Source organism: Mauremys reevesii, linkage group 4 (genome assembly GCF_016161935.1).
Source record: "Mauremys reevesii isolate NIE-2019 linkage group 4, ASM1616193v1, whole genome shotgun sequence".
Classification (NCBI taxonomy): domain Eukaryota; kingdom Metazoa; phylum Chordata; order Testudines; family Geoemydidae; genus Mauremys; species Mauremys reevesii.
Window position 1 is genome coordinate 48063361 of NC_052626.1, and position 12161 is coordinate 48075521.

General features: G+C 37.8%; 1 protein-coding gene across 7 annotated transcripts in view; it reads right to left on the reverse strand.

The window, feature by feature from the left end:
* Nucleotides 1-12161, reverse strand: part of AKAP6 (A-kinase anchoring protein 6) — a 397464-nt gene that overhangs the window by 92805 nt on the left and 292498 nt on the right. For all 7 annotated transcript variants that reach the window (XM_039538039.1, XM_039538036.1, XM_039538038.1 and 4 more), the window contains 2 exons: nucleotides 7594-7742; nucleotides 570-690 (listed from right to left, as the gene is read on the reverse strand). In XM_039538039.1, coding sequence (XP_039393973.1) covers nucleotides 570-690; nucleotides 7594-7742 — 270 coding nt within the window. The remainder of the gene's footprint in view (nucleotides 1-569; nucleotides 691-7593; nucleotides 7743-12161) is intronic.

Here is a 12161-nt window from a genome sequence, read left to right on the forward strand (position 1 = left end):
TATTTGACAAAGAGCCTCCAATCAATATGCAAGTTCAAAATCATTTTGCTTAAATCACAAGCAAGTGTATTGACTTAACATGACAATGTCTACTTTATGTATACCTAATAAAAATTAAATTGGAAGAGTCCTGTATCCCAGCAGCAGTAAACCAAAATCAAGGCAAATTTCTCTCTTCCCTGAAGAGATCTGAAAGGTGGATAACAATCCAGCTGAAAGCTCCAATCAAAACACATTTTGTTAAATGCTACCATTTCATTTTTTCTTCATTTTGTTTCAGTCTATTTATTAATGCAGTTTCATTTATTTCTATTCATCTCGAAGACAAATCTTTGTCCTTCTATAGAATTACACCAAATAGAATGTGATAAAGGGAACTTTCTTGCAATTATGATGTCGGTGCAGCCTGTCAGTGCACAGGGGATGGAAATGAGGTTGGGGACAGGGAAGGGAATTCTAATAGACACCATGATACATACAATGAACGTAGCGATATCCTGTGAGAGAAAGACTTGTCAAGCTAATCAGATCTTCTATAGCTAGGTAAAGGCAGTAACGGTAGCTCTAACCTTGTAAAGATGCTGCTGCTGCTCCTCTGACATCATCAGGTCATGGCTGTCCATCACTATAGATTCCATGTCAATCAGCCAATCCCAGAGCTCCTGGTATTCTGAATCAAAGTCCAAAAGGCTGTAGATAAGGAACAAAATGTATTATGCATAAATACAGTCTAGGTGTTAAAATCGTGTATTAGAATAATATATTCTTGAAAACTCATGATGTTCCACGTTATATTTCTAAAGAGACAGTCTGTATTTATAGAGAGTGGACACAAATGAAAATTGAAATCCAATTTAAACCAGTGACATGACCTAAATTTGGCGAGTGATGCTAGATTCTGACAACTGTAAGCATACTGTACTTGCTGCAAAAATGTAGAAATAAAAAACCCTTAGATAATGTTGCCTAATGGTTTTTAAAGTGCTAACATTATATTTAACAAGCTTCTCTACAATGATCATGATATACTATTATTCGTACCAAAAATATTACTTTCACAGAAAAATGACTCAATCCATTTAGCCATCCCTCTGCTGTCTATCTGCCTATCTCTGCAAATATATATCCTACATTTATTTTCATGGATGAATAGCTAGCATTTCAACTTAACGCTTTAGGATAGGCTTGAGTGAATATGGTAAGCCAGTGAGAACTAAGGCCAGATACAGTATTAGACAGGTGTTCCCTACAGACATGTAAGAAACAAAGGTAAGGACAGGAAGTCAAAACAATGAATCTTTGAATAGCCAGCAATCATTAAAATTCAAAGGAGGATCACTATGGTTTTCAACAAAATAAATCATTACAATAAGGAGCTTAAAAGGATTAATGTGATTCTCTATTGAAAGCCTAGTGAGTAAGTAAAGCACAGATTCTTCTAAAACACTGTGATATGAGAAAGAAGGTATACATGGAAAAACTGCAAAATTGTAAAAAAAATAGCCATAAAAGGAATCCTCAAGACTTGTCAATCTGTAACTGACCAGAAGCTTATTAATAGCAATGAAGAAAACAACATCATTGTATGTCAAATGAGTATATGACAGTGTGTGTTCCTGCCCATGAATTTAATATTATTTACCGAGGCTAATTTTTTCAACTATTTAAAAACTTTATCTAGTCTTTTACATCTTTTTCATTAATGTTATAAAGAAAGTGAGAAATCCTGCAACAAAGGAACAAGAGAAATAATAATACCAAAAATATAACATATACACTACTGTAGTTTGAATTACCATTAATTAATGTACCATATCCAAGGTGATTTTGAACTTATGTAGATATAGTTAATGTATTGTGAAACACCCTTTTTTGAGAGGAAAGAGGGAAGGGCGGAGAAAGCATCTAGTCCTCTGTAATATTACTTTCACCAAGACAACTAAGAAAGTACTGTACAATGCATTATCTCTTTAGATCAATCCACTACATTTAGCATACTCTTACTTAATAACTTATGAGGCAATAGTTCCTGTCGTGGAAAGGTAAGCAATGGTGCAATTATAAAGGAGAGCAGGCATGAACAATCAAGTTATTGTGTTTGAAGAACAACAATTTCATTGGATGTTGAGGGCATTTGCAACCTCTCATGAGGTATTTGATGGACCTTTATTTTGAAATTGCACTACATCTCATATTCTTCATAGAAATATTGCTATAATATGATTATAACATAACTATGATATGTTTTGTACAAGATAAGTCATGTGAGATATCAATGGAAAGGTTATGATTTGCTGAATATGATTATCCTATTTGTATGTATGTATCATTTTGGTATCTAAAGTTAGGAATATTGACTATACATCTATACTACAGAAGTGTTTGCACCCAGGGAACGCGCACCAGACAGAATGCAATCAGTCTGTCTGGCTAGCTAGCTGGGGACCAGTCAACGGACCATTAGGGAGAACAACAGGTCGTTGAAGATGCTCATCTCCCACCTTCCTGAGAAGCTTTCCTGGGATGCTACAAACCACTTCAGGTTCATGATCTTTTTGACACTGCAGGGTCATGTGATTAAGTCACCTGGTACTGGACTCAATGATAGAATACCAGTATTTTGCCACTGAGAGGGGAGGATGCACACTGCCATCTGTAAAGCCTGTTTAAGGTAGGAGAGGGACATTTAAGAGAGGGCTGGTTCTTCACTGAATCCCCACCCAGGATGACCCCTGGAAAGATCAAAGAAACAAAGACAAAATGGGGGAGAAGGACTGAACCCAGCCTGGGAAGGTATCTGGCCTGTGAAAGAAATACCTAGAGTTTTAAGCTGCAGGCAAGAACAGTTTGCCTTCAAGAGACTCTGCAATCTGCCTAAAACAACCTTTAGGGTGAGAAATTACTATTTGTAAACAGTTTCTTTAGTATCTAAGCATATATTACATCTTTGTTTTATTTGCTGGGTAATCTGCTTTGATCTGTTTGCTATCTCTTATAATCACTTAAAATCTATCATTTGTAGTCAATAAATGTGTTTTTGTTTTCTCTAAAAACAGTTTGTGGAATTCATAACTGGGGTGGAGGCAAAAAGCTGTGCAGATCTTCCTCCACATGGAGGGAGGGAGCGAATTTCATGAGTTTACGTTGTACAGCACAAGAAGATACAATTTTGGGTTTATACTGCGGAGGGAGTGTGCACTTGTGTGCTGGGCAATTCCTTAGCTGAAGCCTTCCCACGCAGTGCTGATTTTAGTGTCTGTGTCTTTCTGCAGCTTGGTGTGTCCCTACCTGTATGTGTGCTGGAGAAGCTTGAGGGCCTGGCTCAGCAGGACAGTGTAAGGGAGTCCAGGTTGGTAGGGTAGGTGGGCTCAGTGGTACCCCAGTACGTCAGGTGGCACCCAGGAATAGGGTGGGGGCAGCCCGTCACACAAATATAAAACTATAATCTTTGTGAATAAAAGTCCATGGTATTCAGAATGCTGTGTAATAGAATCCTTACCTAAACCTCAGAGAACTGCCTAACCATTCTGCATCTCCAATACTCAATTTTTTGACATTATGTCTCCTCCAAAAATTATCCCAGCTCATAAAAACGGACAGGGTAGAATGCTAATTATTAAAGACATATATTTTATCAGGCAAGAGGCCAGATTTTCAGCTGATGTAAATTGGTATAGCTACACTGGCTTCCAGGGTCTTCTCACTTTACATCAGCTGAGAATCTAGCCCAAGAATTAGTGACGGGTTGAACCAAAATCTGGATCCAAACATTCCCCTCTTTTGGCAGAATAGGTCTGGGGTGGATATTTCACAATCAAAACCCATAAATGGATCAGAATTTTAATATAATGAGCAGAATTAAAGTTCTGAATCCAAACACATCTCGCACACTGGAACTTCAAAATCCAGATCTGGACCAAGGTCTAAATTTTGCTATGCAAGCCCATGTTCAATTATTATGAAGTTTGGTTTAGAAGTTGTCGAAAATATGTCTTGTCATAACTATGAATTGTTTAAAAAATCCCTTGCTTTTAAAGATATTATATTTTTTAAAAATGTATAAGCTATTATTAATTTGATAAAAATGTATAAGATAACAGGACCAAATAAAGAAGTTAACAAAATAGGACAAATGTAGGTTCAGTGATAGGTTAAGATTAAAATATAGCTGTCAACATTTCTGTTAGGGTGAATATTCCTTTTATATTCAGAATCCATCTTTTCTATGCATAGCAGGTAATTTTTCACATTGCCTGAGGCAGAATCAAGAGAAGCTTAGCTTCTGAAATACTGTATATCAGCTAGATGCAGGAATTACAAAAATGACTTGATTTTAGTGCATTAACCAAGTCCACGGATTACTTTAAAAAATGTAGAGCAAGTGTTTCTGGTCCAAAATATTCTCCAATAAAAGGTACCCAAAGGTTCCCAAGAGGAATGCAACAAGGTGTGTTAAAGAAGAAATAACTAAAACTTCTTTGAACATAGTTTTATGGTTAATACACTAAACTCATGTTAGCAACATAGTGTTTCTAATGACATTAAGGTATATTTTAGCTTGGTAAACAGGAAATAAGAGATGCAGAATTGCATGGCTTATCCCTTGAACCCTAAACATATTTCTTAAAGTATGGACATCAATTTATTATTTTGAATGAAAATTCATGAGCCCCTTTCTTATGAGAAAACCAGCTCATCTGTGCCATTAATAAATAAAAAGGAATGTGGAGCTATTTCCATTAGCCATTTTTTTCATGTTTGACACATACCTCCAGATTGTATTATTTCTTTGATAGCATAGCTCACATGGCATTTAGAAGTACTGTGAGCATAGCAGTATGCCTGTTCCCCGCCCCCCCCCCCCAAATCCAACCAAATAAAAAATTCTTTCAAGTTTCTGGGTCATCATCTGTTGGATCTCCTTTCCATAAGCATGCTATTGCAGTATTATAGAGGAAATCAAATTTCTGACCATAACAGCTTTAAAAAATAACATTGCTTTAAATTCCGTACATATCTGGAGCATTCCATAATGTTCAGTCAATGCACTCCAAGCCTGATCCTGCAGTTCTAACTATGGTCTAATGAGTACTGCCAAACGACTGCAAGAAATGGTCCTGAGACATGTGCAATAGTTTACTGAACACAGTAAACATGGGTCCGAACTAAAACTCTGATGATATCCCGCCACCAACTCTGAGGGTGTTCAGAATCTGAACCCATGTAAGTTCAACATTTTGCAGCTGGTCCCTATTACTCCTCTTGAGCTCTTCCCACATGCATAGTGGCCATTGTTCTCCTACAGCAGATCTCCATTCTTTTCTCTATCATTCCCTCCATAGCCATTCCTATGTAGACATTAACTGATCCCTCTTCCTTTTCATTGTAACTATCCCTATTCTGCAGACATTCCCCAATCCCTTGTAGTCCCACCTCACAGACTTTCCAATTTGCAGATACTACCTTACTGGTCCCATTTTAACCATCTTTTCCCTGCACCTAATCTACTTCTGATCTATTCCCACTGTAGATAGATCTCCCACATTTGCCAAGTCCTCATTCTTACCTTGTTCGCACTGTAGGCATTCTCCAAAAGCCATGCATCAGGTATCTAATATATGGGCATTCCCATGTTACTCCTCAACATAGTACCTTATCATAGTATCAGTAACAAGCACAAAAATTGGATATGTGCGCACTGAGGGCCAAATATTAAAAAACAGCTCCTAATCTTGTAGTTGCAATCAAATGTGGGCAAACCTCAAGGGTTAGATTTTCAAAGGGGCCTGAGGGAGTTAGACACTCCACAGCCCATTGATATGGAAGTCAGTGAAGGTTGGCACCCTTTGTTCTGTAGACTCCTTTGAAAATCCCAACCTAAATTGCTAAATACCTGATTTATGGATGTTAAGCAAGAGGTTAAACATCTAAAATGCTGTCAGTTACATGTGCAATTTTGTCTTTTACATGTGCAATGCTTGCCATTGATACTATGATAAGGTGCTATGTTTAGGAACACCATAGGAATGCCCATAAATTAGAGACATGTTGCATCACCCTTGGAAAGTTAGCTTTGACAAAGCTTCTCCAATGCACCAGAGGTCTGTGGCCAGAGTGTTTGCAGTAGGTAGATCAGCTATGGACCTAGACATTACTACAGGGGAGGGAAATATTCAGATCATGGGGATAGAGCTAGGGCATTTCTCCATTGGCATCAGTGGAAATTTGAAACAAGTCCTTATGGATCCTGTTCAAGAAAGAGTGTCTATAGTGGGAATGAGCAACAATGCAAACTTTATAATTGGGGGAAATATATCTACAGTGGGAACAGCTGGAGAAGAGATTATGTGCAGGGAATCAGACAGATGACAAACTCTTTAGACACAGAAATCTCAACAGACAACAGCTAAAGTAATTATTCAAGGTGGTTGGGAAACAGTTTCCCCAAATAGATGCCATTTGGGATGAAACTGAGACCTTTTGAATTTTTTTCATGAAAAACCAAAAGGAGAGACAAAGAAAAAGCATGTGCCTGTACTAGAATAGTCTCGTGGTCAGAGCAGCCAGCTAGGAAAGAGGAAACCCAAGTTCAAATCCTTCATCTTCCTAATTCAAGGTGGTCTCTCTCAGTCTTTCCTGTTGGTACTGTTCCATATAAATAACTAAATATTGATTGTCCCAGAGTCAGAACAAATGCCCTGACAGCCCAGTGGTGGAAAGGTAGGGAATTGAACGTGGGTCTCTCACAGGGCCTTAATCGCCAAACTATTCTGGAGTGGGTTTCTTGCTTGGTATCATTTTGACTAAATATTGATTGTCCCAGAGTCAGAACAAATGCCCTGACTCACCCAGGATGTGGAAAGGTAGGGAATTGAACATGGGTCTCTCACAGGGCCTTAATCGCCAAACTATTCTGGAGTGGGTTTCTTGCTTGGTATCATTTTGACCAAAAATTCCATTCTGGACCTGAGAAACCTTCCTGTCAAAACAACTATATTTTCACTAAAAGTTCTGGTTTAGACTAATCAGCAATTTTAGATGAAACAACATTCAATCAAATATTTCCTGGCCAGTTCTAGTACTTATAGCTTTCAGTCAGTACTGAACTGGGCCATATTTAAACCAGAAATCCAGAAATGAAAGGCTTCACATTCACCTACTAAGGGGCTAGTAAAATGGTCTCTAAGGAAGTTTGTTATAAAAAGATACTGACATGTCATGGAAGTCTTTGGAAGAAACATACTAGGAAACTTGAAAGCATCAGAACAAATTAAGAAATAAAGAGAAATAAAACATGACATAACAGGCTTAGTAAAGGCTGAAGTTTAAGGATATGCAAAATTTCTCATGTAGATAATGGGCTGCTATTCGAAAAAGTTAGATAGCTCTAGGAGTGAAGCAATTAATGTAGATAAAATTATACAGAACTCATTAATTTTTGCATTAATGAATATGACAATAAATATACATAGCATGTTACCTTGTCTCTTGGTTAAGGAGGAAAAATGCTGGCTAGCATAGCAGTAAGAAAGAAGATCATGTAAAAAAGCACAGATCAGAGAGAATAAAACAACAAAAAGAATAGTTTCCTACCCATTACTTCCCACTGTGTGAACTTTTGACATATCAGCAAACTCTTCCTTTCGCTTGCTACTACTGTTGTACTGTTCACTATACAGCTTTAAGGACATCTGTTCAACAGCATCTCTTTGTGCTTCCAGATAGCATAGCTGAACCTCAGCCTAGAGAAAGAAAACAAAGAGGAAAACACTTTTTTTTTCATTCCAAAGGAATGCATTTTAAATGACTACTTTTGGACTGTACCAAACAATTTAACCAAGAGGAATAATCACACCATCATTTCTTTCTTCCTTAATAAGGCTGGTCCTATAAATCAGATCATAGTACAGTATATTATCTAGTGTTATAACTGGACCGTTTTAGTTCTTATCAAAGCATGGCCCTTATGTCCCATGAGATATATATCCAGCAAAATGCTAAATAAAAATGTCTGTCTGTATGCGTGTGAGCAAGCAAGAGATATTAGAAATATCACATTCTGAAAAAATCCAGCTAAATATATAAAATAAAGCTTCTTGCACATTTCAGAAGCTCATCTTCATCTCTTGCTAACAAAGTTGACGATGCTTCAGAGTTAATTATACTTGCATTGTTTTGTTAAATTAATAACTGTAAATTAAAACAAAGGGATTGGCATTGTTCACATTCTATTTCCCCCTACCTAGTTTCCACTGATTACTCAGAAATCTTGATTGCAAGGAAGAGGCAATAAGTTAGATGTGCTGTTTTCCATCAGTCTATGTGCCCAGCAAAAAGAATGTTGAATAATTTTTGGCATCAAAACTTATTGAACAGATGCTTTATTTATTGCAGCTGTGGTGATCAGTTGGATTCTGGAAGTCAGAGCTCCAGATGACATGGGAATAAAGTTTGCTTTTTGCTGTGCTTGCCCCTGGGTAGCAGGGAGAAGAACAGAGGGAAGGATAAGTTCAAAAGCACTTTGGGGCCAAGATTCTGCTGTTTTCCTTTGGTAAGGGTGCACTAAAATAAAAAACACGGACATTACAAATTCTGATAAGCTTCAAAAATGTCACTTCTTTGTAACTTAATTCCATATTCCTATTGGTAATAGCATGTTCAGTCAATCACTTGGTAGGGCAGCAAGATGAATGCACTAGCATGGAGGAAACCTTGGTTTGGAAATGATCTTCACACTCCAAGCAGCAGTTAAAGGGAAGCGTTTGCTCTCTGCTCAGAGGGTAACAGTGACTTCTATCTATGATAACAGCCATTTGTGATGTAGAGAAAAAGTGCCAAGATGAAAGCGTTAAAACAGGGAAAATTTCCAAAGCCCAGAATAAGGATGCATATTAGGGGCCATGTTTGGACTAGGAAGAAAAAATGAAGGCGTGCCAGCAACATATGCTTGAAAGAAGTTGTGGACACTTATATAATCTTGTGGTTACCTGGATTCTGTGAAACTTGTTTATAACTTGTATTAGCATTGACGTATTTTTTATCAAGTTGTATTATAGCTAATTTTGAAATGCCATTTTAATTTTAATTTCCACTTTCAGTTGCTTATAGCTTTTCTCCAAAAATCACTCTTTGTAGTGAATCTTTTAATGTTTGGGTTTAACCGAGATATGAGTTTTTCGGACAATCTGAAGAAAATCCATTCATCCATCTTCTGAATAGCTGGAGCATAAAAAAAACTTCCAGTGCTTTTCAGTGCTTAAATAAATAAAACATAAAGCTTTATTTTAAAGCATTATACTTGACTTGTATGTAGTCCTGAATGTGGAATGTCCATTTTGCTTCTTTGAAGAAATCTGATTATGAAAGAAAGTTATTTAAAAATAATGTATAAATAGTATGCGCAATACAGTACATAACTTTCCTTACTGATTTCATCATGCACCAAAGTGCTGTAGTCCAAGTGTTCACAGATGTACAATCTTTCTTGAGGAGGGTTGACTTGATTCTGCCAATCTTTCAGTCCTTAAGATATTTTTGATTGGTATCACTGAGCAAGTTTATTGTGTGCTGTATATATCCTCTAAAGAACTTTGAGCTCATACGCAGGCTGAACACTGCTCAACACCCATTTCTTGTCACAAGAGCACTCTTCAGTTTAAAAACTTGTCATCTGTGTAGCCATTTATACATTTTAAAACAATCCAAAACTCAAATAACAGGATAGTAGATATACTGTACAAGTATAAAGACAATCTAAGATTAATTAATTATGGAAGTTACATATAGTTACCAATTAAAAGGCAGTACTTGAATATGTGAAATTATCAAAATATTCTGGTTGAATATATCTAATCTCATCTGGTTTTACCAGATAAACTAGTTTGGGAGTGGTCAGTAGTTTGATGAGACCCCTGAAGAAAAAGGAATCCATGGAACACAGACTGCTGTTTACAGACCTCAGAAAAGACTACCAGTAACAGAGAAAGCAGAGTTCTCTTTAGCTTAACAAATAGTTTCTTTCTGTGGGTTATTGAGGTTCCAGGTTCAATCTCTTTCTGGAGTGGATTCCTCATCCACAAGGATAATCTTTCATTTGAAGTTTACTCACTTTGATGCCTTTATGTATTCTTCACTGTCCACATCAGGCATTACAGTTTTCATTTATTCTTGCCAGAAAGCACTTATTCATTAGCTGTTTTTATTTTAGTTATGGTTGAGGTGGCACTTTCATTCTAAACCTCTATTGTGAGTGGCTGATAACTTTCCAAAACAATTACCTTATGAAATAAAATTTCCCATGATTGTTTTCAGCCTAGAGGTGAATTCTTTTGGAAAGTTTAAAGAAAACAATTTTGCTTGCTTTGAGGATGGAGTTGCAAATGAAGATGCATTTTTAACTTAGCAAAATAATTATTTTTCTTGTTTTCACTAATTAAAAAAAAATTAAATTACCCCTACAAAAAAAACTACATTAAGCACTCAAAAAAGTCAGGAAATGCCCATGATTACATTTTTACATGCAACCTGAAAGCTGGCACCTTCTGCATATGTATTAAGAGATAGTCTTTAATGATATGAACACATGCTAGTTCTCAAATGACATAATATACTGCCATACAAATTTTCCTAAAATTTTAGATACACACATGTAACATTTTTTCCATAGTGTTTTCTATAGTTTTTAAGAGAAAAAAAAGATGGGGGGGGGGGAATAAAAAGAAGCAGCTACTGTACTTGCTACAGAGCGTTGAAGTTCTGTTAACATGCAAAAATATGGCATTAGCATGTGGAGACTCCTCACCCGCAAATCTTAGAAGCTGCTTAGCTGGGAAGGCATTTGGTAGAGTTCTTGGATTGGCCCTTGCACACATTACAAAATGCACTGCAGGCTCCCTTGATTTCTTTGCAGCTTACAGTGTTCAAAAGAGTCCTCCCTCAAGTCATCCTACACCTTCAGTACACTTTTTCCTATACAGCTAAGTTAGACACACACACAAACACACACAGGTAACACAGTCTCTCTTAGCTGTACATTTTGAGCTTACTAATAAATTCTGTGCAAAATTTCAATTGATGTGGACACAACGACAAAATGAGGACAGACGCATGCATGGAATTAAGTGGAAGGCTGAAACTTTTGTTAAACTTTTAACATGGGAATGGTGCTACCTGCCCATCACTGATACTTGCCTATACCAGACATTGAATTGGTTCCAGTGCAGGAGTTACAAGGCTTCTTACCATATAACTCATAATGCAGGGTAGGCTATCCTCAGTAGGATTACCAACATTGTATTTCAATAATAAGGAACTGTTGACAACCCTAATGCTCAGTTTAAGTCTCCAGAACTCAGCTCTCTCTGAGTCTTAGCACCCCCACCCAGCCATGAGTGGGCAGAGGGTTGCAGCAGGGTAGGGACCTTGGCCCGTGGGGGTCACCGTGTCTGACCTTGGCCTGAGAAAGCTACAAAATCTAACCCTGGCCCGGGAAGGCCACCCTATAGCATGGTCTCACCCTATATCATGAGCCCAAGACTCATCAGCAATATCACAGGTCTTTTACCTCTGGGAACTGTTCATTTTATTCTCTTAATCACACTGGAAAGAGACCGCAAGTTGCAATGAATAAACAGCTCTAACCAAGTACCTCAGTTAGGTACTAAGCATGTTCCTACTTAGCCACTGTGGCTTGAAGGTGCTGTGAGAAAGGCAAAAACCTCCCATGTCCTCTGCCAGTTGGCCCATGGGAGAAAAAATTCCTTCCTGACCCTTAAACTGGCGATTGGTTAGATCCACAGCATCTGTCAGTCCAGATTTCTGTTCCAAGTTCAGGGTGGGTAGTGTAGGGCTGCTGGAATGGAGCTATAAGGGGCTCTATATGGCTCCTGCACCAGGTAAATTCTGGGAGCTGGAGAATGATAGCCAATCAGCACCCCTCCTCCCCCAGCTGGCCAATGGGTGCCAGAGACTCCCTGAGGGAGGAGCCCTATTGTTAGGGTTACCAGATAGCAACTGTGAAAAAACAGGACTGGGATGGGGAGTAATAAGCGCCTATATAAGAAAATGTCCCCAAAAATGGGACTGTCCCTTTAAAAACGGCACATCTAGTCACCCTACCTATTGTCCCCTAGGGAGTGTCTCCCTTCACTGCCAGTCCCATC